Below are 19,768 nucleotides of genomic sequence, written 5' to 3' on the forward strand. Positions count from 1 at the left end.
ATATCTCTGCAGTCAATGAGATGACACTAGGTTGACATTTCTGTGCTACAGTTTCTACACCGATACAATATATCTGCAATAAGATCATGTCTGCAAGGCCAATTCGTCGGTCTGCTATAGCTGTAGTCGGAGGCCGGGAAAGATTAGTTTCTCAGTGACGTGTACATGGATACCATTGAAGCAAGTGTGTTGTCTGAGGTCTTCTCTGCAGACACTGTGTTAAGTGTATAGCGCAGCTTCAGCAGACAGCACTAAACCCTGAAACCAGCAACAGTTTAACAAGCTAACCTCCGCTGACCCATGTGCTACCCAGCTGAAAGCCCCCACAGCCTTGGTAGCGGCCACAGAGGATCATACGCCTCTTTCTCCCCCCTCTGACCTTAAAGGGCAGCCTTGACAGTAAAGTCTGAAAAGCCAAGTCTTACTATGGGGAGATAAAGACAGTGGCTATTACAGGCTCACGGCACAACAACAGCAATGGGAAAAGGCTTGGCTAGGTAGAAGAGGTGACTGACATCATGCTGGGATTTACTTCGCTTACCTTCTTGAAGGTTTGCTTCATGCAGTTACACTTGTAGCCTCAGTGGCAGTGAAAGCATTGGTTTAGTGTTTCAGTCAAATAGCTACGAACAAAGAAATGCATGTGTGTGGCAGGTAGAGATGGATCTAAGAATTAAGATATGCAAGTCCTAATTTACATCTTTTTCTCATAAACAACCCTGCGAGGGGGAATATTTTCAGTTTAGTGCATCTTGGGAAAAAAACTACCCCCCACACACACACGCACACACACACTAAGCAATTTGAAAACAAAGTATTATTTCCGGTTGAAAAGAAAACGTCTTACACAAAAGAACAAACAAACAAAAAAGAGCTTGTGGCACATTATCTAGGATGGGCCGTGATGGTAGGATAAACATTAGTTATTCATTATAGTAAAATTGCAGCCCGGGATGGCTCTGGATTTCAGATGAAGCAAATTAAAAACAGCACCGGCGCTCTTCCCCATCATAAAACAGCCGAGCCAATCCCCTATGACCACGGCGAAGGACATCAATTATTTCAGGCACAGCAGAGGATAACTTCTTTCAACTTGGTTGTTGCCAAAAATGAAGAAGCTCCAAATGCTTGCCCCAGTGGCATTGCTGGAACTATTCAATTTGATGCAAGGTGGGTGCACTGGAGAGCAAGCCGGGCCGTGGTTTATTTAGTGTTTAGTGGCTCGGACTGTTGAACCATACCGATTGTGCTGTAATGCAGCCTGAAAGCTCCGCTTGCCACACAGAGCTGCCATCAATTCCCAGTGCAGATGACCTAAAGGCTGTTTTGACATAATTGAACATTAAATGACGAGAGGGGTGACGAATGACAGGCACTTTACTCGACCGCCTGAGCATTTGACAGCTTTCAGACGGGCCTCTGGGGTATGTGGTTAACACCACTGCTGTGAATCATCAGCAACCGACCATTAAAAAGGGGGCCATTTTTCTTAATCATAGTTTGTGTACATTCACATTAGCTTCCTAATCCCATCATCAGGTTTGTTAGGAAGGAAAGTAAGGCGGGAGCGAAGAAAGACAATTCACATGTTCCTTAATGGTCGCTTGATCAAAAAAGGCTGTCTTGATCACAGGGACTCAACTCGTGGCCCTTGGATTTGTGCTCATAATTTATAGAAAGCATTAGCATTTTACAAAGTGTAGGACAGTGCATTTAGGCAGAAGCTGCTCGTTTAACCTCTCTGCCACCGCAAACTGTTCTAAAGCTCGACACAAAACCACTATAAGCAGCCCGGGCCAACCACACGTCCCTTCCCCCATCCATGTGAGGGGAGGAGGGTTTATCTAAAGAACCCTGAAGAGTCAGATAAGACCCCCTAGTGTCTCCGAGACCTGTGGACACACACACAAACACACACACACACACCCTGTGTCTCTTAGGATTTGTTGAGGCCGAGGGACATTGTGAGATGGTGACAATACGGGGGGCTGGCTGGGCCATAAAGCCGATAGGCAAGACGCCAGTCCGAGGAGCAGCACACAGATAACCCTCTGATAATGCCCCCACAGGAAACAGCAAATGTGCGGCTATAGTCATGCAAGGAGGAAATTAAAAACAGAAAAGGAGGCAAAGGGACGTGAAGGTGCTGTTTATGAGGCGTTTCAGAGAAACAACGCTGTGCCTCATTTATAAAAAATACCTGTCTGCAGACGTAATTGTGACACAGTGGAGGTACAAGAACATGAAACAGCTGGATTGTTTTCTTCAGCGAGAGTTGCCAGAGGAGTAATTACTAAATCATGTTCGCCTCACTTTTGCAGGGGGGGGAAAAAGGAAAAAGGAAAAAAAAGAAAGAAATTCCTTGCGAGCAATTAGTGAACACGTGAAAGCGGTTTGCATGACTTGAGAATTGGTGCAAAACTGTCTCACAAAAAAACATGCACACGTGTCTCTGTTGCCATTTAATCCTAATTACAGGTTTTAAAACAGTCACCAGCCGGTGTTTGATGGAGAAAGCGTGTGCCAAAGCATTTGTTTGGCAGGTATTTGTTGGCTCACCCGAAACATTATCATCCCCGCTATATCTGCTATCAACATTGCATCCAAATATGCTCCACTGTTACACTTTAACATGCACTTGCTAGAATAAGCTGCTCGACACCAACGGATTAGAGACACACTGCAGTCACGTGTTGCTTAGGTGGCAAAATGCATTTCTGACCACTTACCAGGTGGTTTGGCAGTAGGGCTGCTCGATTAAAGCAAAAATCTTAAGATTTTTATTTCATCCAGTTATATCAGGATCACCCAATTATGCATGTTACTATCTGGAAAAAGACAGGATGTATGACATTATAATCGTGGAGTGACCTCCAGAAAGAGAGGTACAATACTATACTAACAACTTTCAAAAATATGTTTCCGATGCAACACAAAACAAATGAGGACTGGGGTAAGGCTGTTGAAAGCAATCCTGTTCATCACAGGCATGCGTTTGTGTTCCAAGCTTCCAGCAGTTTACAATGAATCGAGAAAAATGGAAGCCAAATGTTTCAGTGGGATGGCGTCCTGGGGCGGCTCGCTCCCTCTCTTTCTCCTCACTGAGGGGGAGGCAGCCATAACGCTGCCTATCCAACCCCCTCCACATCACCCCCCAAAACAAATAAAGTGTCTGATACAGACCAGGCCCCTGTCTGCGCCCCAGCCTTTGTCCGGGCCCCCGAGGCACAATGCCAACTGTGATCAGGAGGCAGCATCGCTGATCACACACAGAGACAAGCAGAGTGCAGCTACTCCATTCGGCCCGACGATGGACTCTTAAGAGTTACTCCAACTGTGGCATAGGACGTGTTGGAGAGTGGATACAGATGGAGAACACCAAACTCAGGTGCGCATTCGCAATGCAGAAGACAAGCAAAATGTCGGCGTATACAAAAGCAAAACAAAAGTTTCTCACGGCTGTGCTCAATTATGTGCGAGCGGTGAAAACACAAGAAGTCAGCTTAAAGCAACAGAGCGTGAATCTCGTACGAGAACATTCCCCCTTGAAACAATTGGCAAAATTGGGGATTAGCAGTTCTGTCTGGAGCTTCTACGAAGCCTGGTTTTCAATGTCATTAGTGAAAACTCAGAAGCTCCTCGGGAGGCGAAACTATTTCACATTTCTGGAATTTCTAGAGCACTTTCATGTGCTCGGTCTGAGGTGGGCTGGATGTTTCCCTGCCCCGTGTTTGCTGAAATAGAGGCTGTGAGAATGAGCAGGGAAAGTTTAATCTGAGCGATAAGAAACAACTTCCTCAGAGCATCTGAAACAAATCACTGACACTCAACACTCTGGCATGTTGGTTCAGTCAACTGAACTGACTTTTAACCATTTAAAAAGTCCTTAAGTGGTAAATCTAGTCCCATATACACCAAATGTACGTAAAGTAAACACCTATCGAGAGGTAAAGACTCTTATGGCTCACTGCCAAACCACTAAAAGGATTAAGGTGTGAGGCCAAACTGCTGACAGAGGCAAGAATTCAAAATACAAATGCCTCCCAATGAATTCCTGGGTTCCTCCCTTGTTCTGTTAGATATAGTGCAGCATATCTTTTTTTTTGTATGTATGACCACGATTTGAAATAACTAACGGATTCACCAAAAGTCAACCTTAGTTTGCTGGTTAAAAATGCTGCGAAGTGAGTCAGGTACCAGCTGGTTTTCTCATGTTTTGTTTAGGACGCAGAAGGCAAACTCCTGCAGAATTAAGATATCACCCTACCTATGAGAGATTTACACAGCAACCTATTTTTCATGCGGTGCCGAGGCATGTGTGGCTGTCAGCTAGATGGGAGGCAGGCAATGAGTCTGCCTTGCTCACGCCGTTTCCTCAAGGCTTTGGTCTAAAATTAGGTCTCCTGCCTAAAGGACATTGCAGGATGGTGGTCTTCTAGACATCGGTGGAAAAAAATACAGTCCTTTATGTGTGAACTGTTCTGTCGAAAGCACCAACACAGCCTATGTCAGTAAAAAGGTATCCGATTGCTGCTGAAAGCCCCAGGACAAAAAATGCTGTATTGACAGTACTTTGTAATAACTGCTAAAACGTCAATTCCTTTTCAAATGCATTTATAACATCCCTCCTCTCTAAACCCTCTCATCCTGTCCAAAGCACTCCCGTCCAGGCAGAATGAGGTCTTTGTGAAAGCGTAACAACACAGACAGTCACTTCCTGTCCTCTGCGTGGGGGAGACACGACGGCAGGACATCAAGATAAGGCTGCTGTTAGAAGATAACAAGATTTAGTTCCTTCTTTTCTTTCTCCTCTTTTTTCTTGCCATGCAGGCATTGAAACTGGCCCTGATGTTTCAAGGCTGGGGTCTCTTCTTCACTCAGAGGTTCTTGGAGGCAGGTGTAGTAAATGCACCTGAGTGTTGAGCCCTGTAGGAAGCTTCAGGCGACGACTGTCGGTTGTTGTTACAGCTTAACTGGGACTGCTGGGTTTATTCATGCCTCCAGCTCGCACTCGCAGCCTACACATGAGGGGAAAGCGCTCAAAACAGCCACTCTAGTCTGCCGTACCGCGGAAAAAATGACAAGATGCGATTGGGGAATGTTAAAAATAACTTGCTGCACTAGCTTAGCTTTCCTGCGGTAAAGAGGAAATCCTACGATTTCAGACCTGACATGGTGCAACAGCATTTATCCTCTATGTTTTTTAACGTGAGATGAGTCCAGAACGCAGGAGTTAACGCAGTAGGGCCGTAAAAGGACGCAGATCTCAGATGCAAAAAGGATTCAAGGTTCTAGGAGATTGTTGTTTTGACCCTGATAGTCCTCGTAGACTAATTAGATCCATCTCAACAGCCCAAGCATCTGTAAAAAAACAAACATTTAAAATAAACCATGAGAGCCGATCTCTGCAAACTGGACACAATCAACATTATACGTTAAGCCCACACTAAATTGGACTCCAGAGCATGAAATTGCTTCAAAATCGAAGGGCAGCTGCGCATATTTTGTAATAAACAGAATAAAACTGATGCTCGGGATGCAACGAGTAGCCCAACCACCCAAATTAAAAGCAACTGCACATACACCATTTTCCCTAATGTGTTACTAATGAGAACGGCAGCAAGAAACTCATTAAGATCCACCCTTTGTCCACAGGTTGCATTGCAATATTTTTAAGATGCTGAAATATTCTCTCACAATAAATGTAGTTAAATAAGAGCGCAATCAAGTCATTAAAGCTGTAATCTGGAGTATTTCAGTTCTGGTCAACTTGGTGACACCCATGGTTACCTTGGTAACAGCAACTGTGGTTTAATACTGCAGCTCTATTATGGTGTAAAGGAAGTAACGATAAGGCTGGTATCAATGAGAGCAAATGATGTTGCACTTAGCACCCTTAGAATCCCTCTCAATATGAATCCAGGGTAACAACAATGGCGGAACCTGCCATTAACAATAGAAACTACTATTTTGACCTTTTGAAGCCAGCTACTTATTTTCCATATCTTAACGTCTGGTTGCTGATGCCGGATATTAAAAAGTAAAAAAAGAAAAAAGGGGTTCACATAGACTACCATACATTTCTGTTGTTATGTGTTGTTGTTATGTATTGTTATATAACCTTATTTATTAAGAAGTTGAAACAAATCTCTTCACCCAACTATGTCGTATAGATATTATTGAATTTGGAACAACAATATTATGTCTGACAAATATGATGTAATAATAAACACAAATACCAACTAATTCTGACCAGTCATCATAACGACAATAACAGCTGATTCCAGAGCTGTGCTCAAATTAGTGCCACAACATAAATAGAGTTTTACGAGACGGCTGTAGAAGAAAGTCTCTCTATTTCTTGTAACGCAGTACATTGTATCATAACACTGGAGAGATACATGTTAAAATCAAGGCATAACGTGATCAAAAACAGCACATGTCAATCCATAAAATGCAACACAATACCCTACAGCACATGTAGGAATCCGGCCCGCCGCGTCATTGTATGTGGCCCACGACGGCTTGAAAGACATATGATCACCTTTTCTTTAAGAAATGTAAGGAAAGAAATCCTGTGCTTTTATTTTGAAGGTAATTTTTTCTGCAGGGGAGTGCAGTCTGTTCACTCTCCTTCATGCAGCGTTCACACCAAAAGAGAAGCGAACTCTCGCGTTGCTTGACTCGTGTGAGTTTACTCGCCGGAGAGGAGGCGTGGCTTATCGCCATGAAAACAGTTCATTAACGCCATCCCAGACCACATCTGTCAGACATGTTCTTATCAGCTCACAATTCTTTAGTTATGCCCTTTTCAACTGACAAAAAAGCTTTGAACAAAGTTAATGTAATAACGTGCGTTTAATCTTTGTTACAGTAATGTGGGTTATAATAAATATAATTAAATGGATTCATTTTATAATATTAGAGAAATTTGCTTGAGTGTATATATATATATTTTTGTTTTTGTTTTACATTTATATAAATGCATGTACAATATTATTACACTTGAATAAACAATAATCAAATGCAAAGACAGTTATTTAACAATATGCTCGGGAGTAGTTACAGTTACAACCGTCCCTGTGAGGGCAGCCATGATGCTGATGTGACCCACGGTGAAAATGAGTTTGACACCCCTGTTAGTTTTAAATGTTTGATGAAACATCCTGTACTGAGGGGGTTTTGCACACAAAAAAATACAATAAAATGAGACTTTGGGCGACTAGCTAGCCATACCGGTGGTATAAAACCACACTTCACCGATATGCGTGTCTCTGTGGTGACACAGCCGGTTGAAAACAGTCCACTGCAGCTCCAACTAAGCCCGCCCACTTTTAAGCGGTCCAATCGAACACAAGGCTTAGAATTTAAATCCCTCTTGTAACTGCACACAACTAAAATATTCTGTTTCACTGAGAAATGTGTCACAGAACAGAGGCTCCGACTTCATTGGGACTTCAAGTTCCTTAACATAGCTGCGTTCTATTCAAACAGTCCTCATTTTTTAGGACCAACAAGAACATCTCAGTTAAAACCGTTGCCGTCAGTGGAGACATCACATCAGTCACGGTCAACTATTCCACGAATAAATGGCTAAGAGGAGATACACCTGGTCTTTTTTCTTTTCTTTTTTTTTTTAAAAAGGCCCTTTCAAATAGCCTGACACCTTAAAAAGATTCCGCAAGGTTGTCTGGCTGTTGAGTGTTTAGTAGTTAAGTGCTTTTGCCTGAAACCTGCCGTACAAGCCAACTCCCTCATGGCTTTAATGACATCTAAAAAGGTCTGACCACTGAGTAGTCTGGACGGGCAGCCAAATACTGTTTATAGGGCATCCGGGATCAGGCTGATGAGTATATAATCTCAGGGAAAGTGACGGCAAAGGTGCGGCATAACGACGACCGCTCACCTTATGTGGCGGGGCTTGAAAAGGAAAATAAAAACGACCGATTCCCTGTTGAAAATAAAGTCCCGATAGAGAAACCACCGTCTTTGGGTTGGCAAAGACGACCTGACAGAGTGTGCTGTGGCGATGTTCAGGGGTTGTACTGACAGCAGTCCAAGACTTTTTCCGTTAGACACATCCCACAGTGTCTTACATGAATATATGTTCACTTAAATCCAGATCAAGGCTATCCAGCTAATTTCACACTTTTTTTCTTACAGCAGTGGGATTATCGGAGACTTTTCATGTCCAAACAAAATTCACATATATTTCTGACAAGGTCTTTTAAGCTCCTGGGATGTTACAGTGCTAACAAACACATTAGTGGCAGATTAATATGGTTGCAGGTATAGAGATAGTTGACCAAATGCCGGGTTACTCTGCAGGCAGTCAGAAACTTTTTTATAAATCCACAGGTCATTCATCTAGATGCTAAATCATCCCGTTACTCCCATCGAATAGATGTCCTGTCACAGAGGGAGTAATTGCAGAGCTGTTGTTTACCTAAGAGGGAATAGAGTTGGGTGCTGTGGGTGCCAGTGTGCCTGGAGATGGGGTGGGGGTTTATTCTACTCCTTCCAATTATCAGCCACTCAGAGAAAGACAGCCAGCCAGCCAGCCAGCCAGCCAGGCAGGCAGTCACGCAGCTCTGTGTGTGTCTATGAATTATACATAGCCTCCATAAAGACACTTAACAGCTGGTTCCCTTTGGAACTTACCAGCAACAACTGCAGCCTGGTTGGCCGTGTGCACCTGCTTATTAAAAACAGCACCACATGCGATTAGGGTTGTGCAGTAATGTGCGTTCTGACCATCCATAAAGCCAGCCAGTCACAGAGCTATTTTCAGTTCAATCTCATCTCTCTGGAGGGCGAGCGGGCCAGCTGCCGGTTTCCTAGCATGGCGGTGAGATGCACTACAGTAATTAAATGTCTGGTGTGGCTTGCTGACCTTGCTGTGGTTCAGGCACTGAGCCCGTTCTATACCCAACTGTGGGAGATGTCCCAGTCATCATACCTATAGATCAGGTGTTTCATGAATGTTAATATATGAAAGAGGAGGCCGCACACAGCCACTATTGTTTTGGGAAACCTGGTTGTCAAAAACGTATTAAGTAAATGAAAGTTAATCCAAATGTATCGATGTATTAATTGTTACAGCTCCAAGTCACCCCCCGAGATGTGTGGTGTACATTCTTCTATTGTTTCCTCCAAGGACCCCATTCCCTCGTGGGGAACGCTTTCATCTCATCTAATGCTCTCTTTCATGAAACCAAGTGTTTCCTTGCATTCTTATTTCCAAAGTGGATTAGTGACATTTTGCAAAAGAATGCTCCAGCTTGCCCGTACAGTGGCTTTACTTCCTTCACACCCTCCTACACCTTCAAACATCTCCACAGCATCTTGTGATATGCAGCCCTGAAATGGATTTCCGTCAGAGAAATGGCGAGGTTTCACTTGATCCCATGTAAAGAATGCACAGATGTTGCTACGGCTGTACAGCTGCGTTTGGGTTAATGTTAAAAACTACATGTAATATTTTACCTCCTTACAGATCCCAAATTCTAAAGGATTTGGATTGCGGTCTTTGGCTTCAGTTTAGCATCGGCTCCATTATGAGGATGCAAATGTTTTAAGAAATGGGATTTTCTGGGACTAATTCTGTGTCACTTTGTATCAATACTCCTTTAACGCTGCTAACGAGATTCAGCAGGAGTCGTAAAATTCCACTACACAGCCTCTTTAATACAGCCTAATTCTAAAATCTATAATACAAGCAATCATAGTCCTGTAAAATTGTTCAATGTAGGAATTTGTGTACGGCAACAGACCTTTTTCATAACAAATCCCTTATTTTCTATGGAAAGACGTTATTAGCATAACTATATAATTTGACATGATGATTAAACATCAGACTAAGACAGAAAAAGACTGATTTGAATATCAACACAACAGGGAGCAGAATCGAGTGGGACTTAGTCAAGAAAGTGGCTTCCTCCAGACAATTATTATTTGCCTTTTTCACCATACCCACAGTCGACAATGTGTAATGTTTTTCAATGAGATAGGTGCTAAAAATGGCTCCTTCAACAGCTGCTTCGCCCCCTCCTCCTCCTCCCAAAACACACCCCACCTTCTGCTTATGTCCCTTATTTTCAGAGCGATAATATTTTTCAGAGATTAGACACACAATTAACTCTAATGTTCTTAGCGGCAAGAAAGGGGGCTTACTGCTGTTGGACAAAATATAATCATCTTCCCACAACCCAGTTCTGTGTAAGACAATGCCCGGGCATTAGCTGATATTAGAGTGACATGCACAACACTCATCTCCAAATCCGACGCGTCCATTGGAAGTCAGAAGTGACAACAAAAGATTTGTCGTCAGAATAAATTATCAGGTCTGTTTGACACGATAGCGAGGTTTCATTTCCTCCTGTGTGGCCGACAGCTAAGACCAGTTTGTCAACATTGCCTAAAGGATAATCTAACAGGTTAAAGCGTGTGCAGAGTCGGGCTGACACCTACCTAGCAGGTAAACAGGAGCAGGACTACTACGCCACCAGCACCTGCAGATGCAGCACCCCGGGGAACTGCCTGCCTCCCCGTGTATCCTCACTCGGACAGGGCCGGATCAGAAGCCGCGAGGACATTACGCAAAAACCAACCAGAATGCATAGTCATAAGGCAAAGAACCAGGAGTAGAGTAATGCTTCGCAGATCTGGATATCGGCTGTGGAATGTTTTCTAATGCCATGCATCAGTGTAAATAAGAGATCCTCTCCATTTATTAAGAAGCATAAGAAATAGTGTGCCATGTCTACAATCTCGAATCCGAAAACACTTCCATGACTGAAGGAATGCCAAACATGCATCTTATCATAGTTCTAAGCCTCGTTGACAAAATAGCTAAGCAGAGCATTCACTTTTATTTTGAAGGTTGAATGAACTGCAGTGTAACTTCTTCTTCCAAATAATCAGACAGTATTTCAATCTCCCTCACTGCCTGGTGTGCAGCCTCTTCTCTTGGGTTTATCTGCAGAAAATTGAATTCTGGCAATGTTCAGTTGAGATACGAGGTACATGGAAAAACTCTTATTATCATCGCGGGGAACAGCTTATTTGTCACAGGGGCCATTATTCCTCATTAGGAGCAGAGGGCGTTGTGGGCACTGCAGAGCAGGGCATCAAGTAGCGACGTGATGGATGTGCTTTGGGCACTGCGTGACACAGCGATGATGACCGATGGACTCGAGTGGGAGGGGGGGGGGGGGGGGGGGGGGGGGGAGAGAAGAATCAGTACTGCCAGTGACCTTGTTTTAACCGATAGGTTACATGGATAGCAGAGGAAATGTCTCTCACTCAGCCCAAGATAGGTACTAAGAGAATTACAAATACATTTACTACTAAAGTGGGCTTCAAATGCCTAGACAGCCACTGCCGATTAATTAAGATAGTTGGTTGAGCGACGTCTGACCATTTAACGTTTCTGGCTACATTTTTTTACCCCGTGCGTTTATGTGACACAAGTCCTTCTCTCGTTTCTGCCATTTTAGACAATAAACAAACTGTCAAAACGTACACCGACCCTGTACCTTCTCTGTGGTTGACGATCTCTCTGGGACAGACTGGAAGCTACAGTGACTCACTACCGCTTCTCCAGGTAGAAGTGGTGTTAGAGGACAGGACAGGCCGGTGCTGGCTGGCTAGCATGCTCTCATTTCAATAGATATCACTGTAACACGAGATATAGTCTTTGACATGATGTTAGCTCATTATGTTAATGTTGTAAAATGCTGCCTCTTTCAAATTCAGTTATCAAAAGACAAATCTAAACTGCTTGTTTCATCTTCTCAAATGAGAGTATGTGCTGCTTTCAAATTATTGTAAATTGAGTACCTTTAAGTTTCAGTCAGTTGATCTGACCAATATTTCGAGGTCCGCTAGTCCAACAGACACGCTAAAGCACGACCTTCATGAACTGATCAGCCACTACTTGGTGTCCCTGAGGTGAAGCGTCTCCAGAGCTCTGTTTACTGGGAACTGTAGCACATTACTTGTCTCTGGTGACCCGAGTGTCGTCAGTAAGCCAATACCGTGGCCAGAGCGTTACAGAAGTTACAAGACATACAAACTAGAAATATCTGTCGATGTAACATTGACTTTCTGACCACGAGGTTCACGCATAATCTTGCCAAAACAGCTTCCCACAAGAATGCGCTGGCCGCAGCCCGAGAAGGCAGTTTTAGTCCCTACCTGTGAAAAAGGAATGAGCTCTGAATACAGAGTGGCTGCACAGCCATTAACAGAACTCAGACACTAGCACCACTATTAATCATTTTCACTCATGCTCTAGCTGGCAGCAATTTGTTCTTTCAGTAAACCAGATATGAAATGAAAGAATGTGGCGAGGTAAAGGCAGGATCAGCGTGTCACACTGCCGTATAGGTGAATAGGAGTTGGCACAGGGCTTGTGCAGCTCTGGCATGCTAAAATATTAATGTCCAGGGCTGTGAATATTTATGCTCCGCCGTCCCCGTCACCAGATTGTGGAGGACAAAGCAATGTCCCCAGAGTGTAATCGGATTCTACATGTTCATGCTTCGTTTTCCCAAGGACAGGGGGCTCCGGGTCAGAGAGGGCGGCTTTCTTGCCCGAAGGTGAAGCTGCGGCTGCAACACGTTTCAGCCGACAGGAGGTGAGCAGCGGCGTCGGACTGCTGGGTCATGACAAGACAATGTGACCTCAAATCATTAGTGTCTGCGTGGGGACAATGACAATTGTTCAGGCGCACATGCCTCCGCCCATCTTTCTGGTTGTAACTATTTCTTCATGAGCCCACGCACACACCACAAATGCAGCCGTGTTCAACGTTAGAGAACTGATGAACGAAAAGTCAAGTCTAAAAGGAAGGAGGTGCAACAGGTATGCTCACATCTCCAGTAAAAAAAAAAACACACACACACACACACACACAAAGAGGGGCTAATACATGCAGGCAAGGGGGAGGGTAGTTTTGATGAGCCACCGGAGTGCACACACATACACTCCCTGGATCTGCGTTTCTGTTTTTAAAAAGGTAACCAAGCAACCAGTTCCTGGCCAGGGCCTTTGTTAGTCGGCTTATCAGGTAACTGCGTTCTGCGCCTGCTCGCAGGTTCACTTGGTTTCTGTTTATCCTTGGTCAGTGGCTTCCCTCTTGACATGATAAGTCCTGCTGCACATAAGCAGGCGAAATTACGGTTCTGGTCTTGCGCAAGGACCGTCAACGAAGGGAAGAACTTTGGAAATATGTTGGAAATGCGGCAAGCAGAACTACTGTCATGTGCAAGGAGCAGTTGTTTTTCTTATCACATGATCTGATGTGATTGTTGGGAGTAGCAGCAAACAACACAGCAGGTGGTCTCTGATAACATTGTCATATGAAGAAAAAAAAATAATCACCCCCACAAAGAATAATAAAACGTGGACCCCATGAAAGAAGCATTTTCACAACTAAACTGTGTGCAAACATTTACAGAAAGTCTTCTCCTGCATCACTTTGTTTAGTAAACGTTACTTATAATGTGAAGGCTTAATGAACACAACTTCAAGGATCTCCCTTTTACAATTTCCTTTGTCAACATTGCCTAGTCCATGTGGTGCCTCGTGGACAAACACAGAGCAAGGACAGTGGAGCAGAAAGACCCTATTTGTTGTTTAGCTATTTAAGAGAGGTTAGCAATGTACTGTGTATTACGAAACCCAGGCTAAAAGAATGCTACAAGTCGAGCAGATATTGTTCTTGTCTGCTCAAGTGGAACAGTGCCCAAATGTCAGGCCATGATGCCATTAAGATGGTAATGAGCCAAACCAGTGTACAAAGCAATGTGAATCGTGAGACAAAAGAAGGCTAAACAACACACCACACACACACACAGACAATACACACTACACTAGACTGAATTCAACGCCCAGCTTTTACATGGAGAGATGTGCTGGATGATCCTAAACAAAGCATGGCTTCTCACTAATCAGCAGACTGGAATGCCATTGCTCTGACCCTGGCTCTCCATCAAAATTTAAAAAATGTTGTGAATAAGTGCAGTGGCACGCAGCTGATGGACCTCGCCACACTATCCTGTTAAAAGTTTCACGTAGTTGTTTGGAGTGGGAGGAGTGATCTGCCAGTTTCAGTGTAAATTCCAGGGGAAGCCACACCCATCATATTAAGTCATGCTACGTTTTAAAAAACCCTAGTGGTAAATTGATACTCGGATGCCCTCACGATGAATAACTGTAATTCGTAACTGTAGCAGCCGGGTGACACAATAACAGAGCAAATATAAATGTAAATAAATACCGGAATAGTTGACCTGACTTCCCCTTATCAACATTACAAATTCAGATCTCTCCAATGAAAAAGAAAACTAAATTAGTGGTACCCGAAAGAATATATCACATCCCTCTATAATAGGTTTCACAGGTATCGACCTGCCTGCAGTATTAACACACAACAAGAAACCACTTAGGTGAATTAGGAATGAATTCCCAACTATTGAGGGTCTTGCCATTGAAATGGTTTAAATAAGTAAATGACACGAACATCAATAAACAAAAGCTGTAAACATGTGGTTACGTTACATGCGATAGGCTGAGATAGCAGCACTGGTGGCAGATGGCGGACAAAAAGGCCGCACTTTGAAGTCCTGCAGCCACAGGTTTTTAAGAGCGGATCAAGCCATTGTGTGCACCCGCACACGATGAAACCAAAAGACGTCACAGGGAGCAAAGAGTTCCATAAAGAAGCACCCACCATTTATATGCTACAATACGCTGTATATTTAAATAACTACTCACGCAGTGTTACAAATAACCACGAGACAGCCGCATAGAATGGTTTAACTGGTTAAACAAATTTTAAATAATAAATGTTTAATTTGACTTTGATGGGGTTACCGAGATACCGTGTGTAACGCCATAAAATGCATTTTTTTTAAAACAGTTTGCCAACTTCTATTATCTGTTGACCTCAAGTCGATGTGACGTCAGTTAAAGTATTTAAATGTTTCATTTGTTTTAGCCGGTTCCGCCGCGCTAGCTGACTAAACTGACCTTGGGTCGGAGCTCCTCGGAGCCAGTCCCTGGAAGTGTGTTCAGATGTGGTCCGTTTAGCAGTTCAATGTTTAACCGGAGCAGCTCGAGGTAACGCAACCTAACATAAACGGACGCTTTCAGCATGTTCAACTTATCGAACCGGACAAGTTTCCGCGTGAACGCCAGCGGTTACCGGGAGTGTAACGCTACATGGCTGACGGGAGATTGTACTCGCTGTCGTTTTGGTGGAGAAAACCCCCCATTATAATCAAAGTAGCTCCACCGGCAGTTGGGTGTCATAAAACTTACCTGCGAAGAGGCTCAACAGTACACAGCAGAACCGGCCGAGCGAAAGCTCCATTCCTCTTCCAGCCATTACTCGACTTCTTCAGTGAAACTTGGTCGGAGAACTTGTGCTGAGTTCGAGAGAGAAAAAAAGCGGCAGCCCAGCTCGACCGAAGCATCCAAACTCCACTCCTCCTTCTCCTCGCCTCTCTGCAGGTGCACAGCGGAGCGAGCGCGCCGCAGGGTGTCACGTGACACACGGTCGTCCCAAACGAGATCCAGTGTTGCCCTCTGGCGGCAGGGACGAGGAGCTCTCCCCGTTGCTATGGACGAGGAGCTCTCCCCGTTGCTATGGACAGCACAGAGGCGCCCGTGTTTTCTCATTCAGGGGCCTGATGTGGGGCAGCCCTCAAAAGAGGTTTCTCAACCTCAAAAGTTACATTTCACAACAGTATTTCTAAGTGGTAATACTGAGATACTGAAGCTTCTGACCACGGCTTATTTTATGTTCTATTTCTAATAACATAATGCTAAATTACTGAGTCAAACTGTAAAATAGATTTTTAGATAGTTTTAAAACGTGTTTAATCCATTTATATTCCTATTTGTAATAATTTACATGCAAGTTCTTTTAATTGAATCCTTAGATTAGTTTTGGGGATCAATGACAAACCACTATGTCGAGCTACATGCCCAAAAATGTTGAACATTCATAACCCAGCTGTCACATTGTTCGGTGCTGCTTGTGGCAGATTGATGACATTTAAATTAATCCTGGTCAATGCTGTTACTAATCTCTTAACTCTAAAGGAACCCTCTCAGCCATAGTGGTGATGGGTCCAGAAACTAGCGCTCTGATATCAGAGTATTAAAGTGTGGTAATGAGTACATTTAAGGACTCGAGGTCACAGAAATACTCACTTAACCACTTACCCCTTGATATCTAACCACCACGATCATTTGGGGGTTTACGCAACAAGATCGCTGCCATCACACGGAGCAGATTTGAATGGAATGGAATGTGTGTTGCTCAAAGCGTTTTAAGATTATGTTGGAATACTGATTTGGGTGAACTGACCCTTTGAGCTTACCATTAACCACTAAATGTGATGGTAAGTGTCCTGCTGAGCAGAACAAATCATAACAACGCAATGTTCCCGGTTTGATTCCAGCCAGACCTTTGTTGCAAATTTCTCTCGGCTGGCAAATACTAAAAGACACTTTTACAATTTAACCACACCAAAATAATACACACGGCACCATGATGCTTGGAAATTGTGTTTAATAAAACTCCATAAATGTAACTATGCTAATGTAATACACTATGAATAAATAATATAATACAATATAATTAAATACAAGTGATTCATTTAAAGTATAACAAATGGTGTAAAGTGTCAAAAAAACGATTATTATGTAATCTATAAAAATTCATGGTTTAAAAAAAAAAAAAGAACATTGTTCAGTCATTTTAAAGTTGTCTTCAGCTTTATTGTCTAGTGTAAACATCGAGCACCACAGTTCCTATTTGTAACGCAGGGTCAGATTTTGGGAGGCCTGTCTCCAAACCCGGGAGCGACCCACTGACCGGGCCTGAAAGTGGCCTGGGTTCTGCCGTGAGGCATGAAGCAGTAGTGCGGCCGTGGAAGGATACCATATTCTGGTACCATCTTCTTAGGGTGCCAAGTAGGAGCAGTGGGATTCATCGCCTTAAAACAGGAAATAAATAAATAAAAGCCGTCATCCAACTGCTCAAAAATAATTTTATCTGAACACAATATTGCAACCAACTAGTTATTGTTGAGAAACTTTCCATCATTTTCCAGACTGGCGTGGTATATTTAGTTTTTTTTTAAATTCTAAAATGCATTATGGAGATACCTGGTAAGGACTGTGGCCGTTGTAGAGAGAGTGGGGGGGAATGTCTACGCTTTCCTCATCCGAGGAGGAACCCGAGTGGTAGTCAGACGTCACCCTCTCCAAAGCACTGGTCACCTTTGCAACATCTGTGTCCCCCTCATTACAAGAGAAGCTGGCAACTGAGAAGCTGGGATTGTGCTCTCCGTACCTGATTTGTAAAGGGAATAGAGGAAGGGAAAACACATCGGTAGTTATAATTCTTGAAAAGTTGGGTTGGGAGACAAAAATGTAAATGAGATGAAAGGATTTTATTTTATGCCACATATTATATGAGGCAATTATCCCAAGTCTCACCTGCAACTGACCTCCCCGGGGTCCACCCACAGCGCGAGTTCAAGGCACAGTTTCAGGTCATTGAACTGAACTCCGCTCTCTCGGCATGCCCGAAGGAGCTCTGGATCCTGCCTGTAGAGCCTGTTCATGCGGATGCATCTGCAGGGGACACAAAGCTGATTTCAGTATTTAGGGGGGAAAACAGCCCCAACACAGTCTATATGCATCAATGGGAAGGCATTCATAAAAGAAAGTTGTGAATAATGGTTAGCAGCACCTGTAAGCCTGTCCTTTGTTGGGATTTTCAGGGTACCAGTGCCCCTTGAACTTCTCCTGCAGTGCAACAGCCAGCCTCTCAACAAACAGATCGATCTTGTGCGACTCCAACTTCCCTCCCTTTTTCACAAGCCTCTTCAGGAAGTTCACCACAGCTGCAATTTCTCTCTTCATGGTTCACTACGTTCCTACAGCCTCTAAAAGAAAATCAACTTTGGTCAGCCGGGCAGCAGTAACCAAGTGACATTAAAAATTACAAGCCTTTCTATGGATGAGTGGAACACTACACAAATTGGAACATTTCCCTTCTCCCATTCTGGAATAACCTTCTTTGTCTGTCGATCTGCTGTTACAGACTTTTAACTTAATAAACTTAATGTGTCTGCTGCACTGAAGATGTGAGTCGTGGTTTGCCTATCCACTAATGTGACATCTAATCCATAACATTAAAAACATTTAGTCAAGTGTAGAAATAAATAACCAAAGATTATCTTGGTAACTATAAAGTGCCCATGCTGCTGTTTTGGAGATTATTTTTCTTTAAAATTACGAAGGGGTAACACAAAAACAACAACAACAACAACAACAAACTAAATGTCAAGGCTGAGTGTCTAGAAAAGTGTTATATAAATTCGAAGTATTATTATTATTATTTCGCTTTGTTTATGATCTGCTCCAGTTACCTCAGTTCACGTTAACGGCAGTTATGGACGCCCCAAAAAGACGGGATATGACGCACGAGTTCCGGTTATTCACGCGTCAACACGCTCCTTGACAGTGCTGAAGTCAGCGTGCTAGCTAGCCGGGCTAACGGCACGCGCATGGCGTTATCTAGCTAACGTTAGTCAAACCGCACCGACGTGCATTAAAACAGAGCTCATGGTGAATACAGAGAGAATTAAAAACAGGCACGAGGGCTAAGTTAGCATACAGCGTTACTTTAAGTACGAAAGTTCCAAACTGTCATAATCCTTTGTGAAAACTGGACTAAGTGACACTTGTTTGCATCTTGATTTTACCTTTTCGACAGCTCTCGTCCAGCTTATACAAAATGAATGGGAAAGGGGAGGTGGCCATCAGAAAAACTCTTGAGGCTCGGTGGTTAGCCCCGCCCCTTTCGATATAAATCCCGCCTCCCGATGATTGTCATTGGTTTTAAACAAACCAACATGGCGCATTTATTGGTCGAGCACATGTCCGTTATGGAGCGGATCAAACTCGTCACTGTTATGACTCACAGCGTCGGGCATGTGTTTTGGTTTGTTGCAATCCAATGGCAGCATGTCATTTTGTTTCATAAAACAAAATAAAAAGGAAATCCAAGAACAGGACAGAAGACATTCTACCCTAAAAGTAGTCACAATAATTAGTTTGTTAATATGATGTGTCTCACCCTGGGACAAGCTGGAGAAGACCGGCGTGGACCACCACCTCCCTGCATGGATCCTGGACGACCTCACCAACCGTCCACAGTACGTGCGGATGCGGGAGGATGAGTCAGTCAGACCTGGTGTCCTGTAGCACGGGGGCCCCACAAGAAACCCTTCTGGCTCCGTTCCTCTTCTCCATTTTCACCTCGGACTTCAAACACAACTCTGATAACTTCCAGCTCTGCAATGGTCGGCCTCATTTCCGCCGCCGATGACGACAGGGAACTAAACCAGGACAAGACACGACCTTACTGGAAACACTGCAAACTGGCATGGGATGTGCATGGCCCAGGAAGGGTGCTTAAAACCACCGTGACATGGTGAGGTGAGGGGCCTGCGCCAGTTCCCTCATCTCTAAGTCAATGTTCTTGGAGAGATGCCTGAAATAAGGGCTGTTCTTAAGACAAGCAACAGAGATGTTCCCATTTAGTTCAAAGACTTAAAATACATCAAAAGCGCTTCTTGGATACTTCGTCCGTGTTCACAGCAGTACTTCATTAACAAGGTTGGAATATAAATGAAAGGAAGTGAAACCAAGGGTGTGTCACTGATTCTAAAAACACCAC

General features: G+C 43.7%; 2 protein-coding genes across 3 annotated transcripts in view; both read right to left on the reverse strand.

The window, feature by feature from the left end:
• cxadr (CXADR Ig-like cell adhesion molecule) overlaps positions 1-15,628 on the reverse strand; it is a 35,340-nt gene extending 19,712 nt beyond the window's left edge. The window contains exon 1 of the mRNA XM_034550908.1: positions 15,328-15,628. Within this exon, the coding sequence (XP_034406799.1) occupies positions 15,328-15,394 (67 nt within the window). The 5' untranslated portion in view covers positions 15,395-15,628. The remainder of the gene's footprint in view (positions 1-15,327) is intronic.
• Positions 15,629-16,772: 1,144 nt separating this feature from the next.
• On the reverse strand, positions 16,773-18,884 carry btg3 (B-cell translocation gene 3). 2 transcript variants are annotated; one of them, XM_034550159.1, is made up of 5 exons: positions 18,792-18,884; positions 17,774-17,969; positions 17,518-17,655; positions 17,185-17,371; positions 16,773-17,012 (listed from the first exon to the last, which is right to left on the reverse strand). In XM_034550159.1, the coding sequence occupies exons 2-5, from the start codon at positions 17,944-17,946 to the stop codon at positions 16,845-16,847; spliced, it is 666 nt and encodes a 221-aa protein (XP_034406050.1). In that variant the 5' UTR covers positions 17,947-17,969; positions 18,792-18,884; the 3' UTR covers positions 16,773-16,844. The 2 variants fall into 2 exon arrangements, with proteins under 2 accessions (XP_034406050.1, XP_034406049.1); XM_034550158.1 differs by having other exon boundaries at positions 18,456-18,800.
• Positions 18,885-19,768: the final 884 nt, after the last annotated feature.

This window comes from Cyclopterus lumpus, chromosome 14 (genome assembly GCF_009769545.1).
Source record: "Cyclopterus lumpus isolate fCycLum1 chromosome 14, fCycLum1.pri, whole genome shotgun sequence".
NCBI lineage: Eukaryota > Metazoa > Chordata > Actinopteri > Perciformes > Cyclopteridae > Cyclopterus > Cyclopterus lumpus.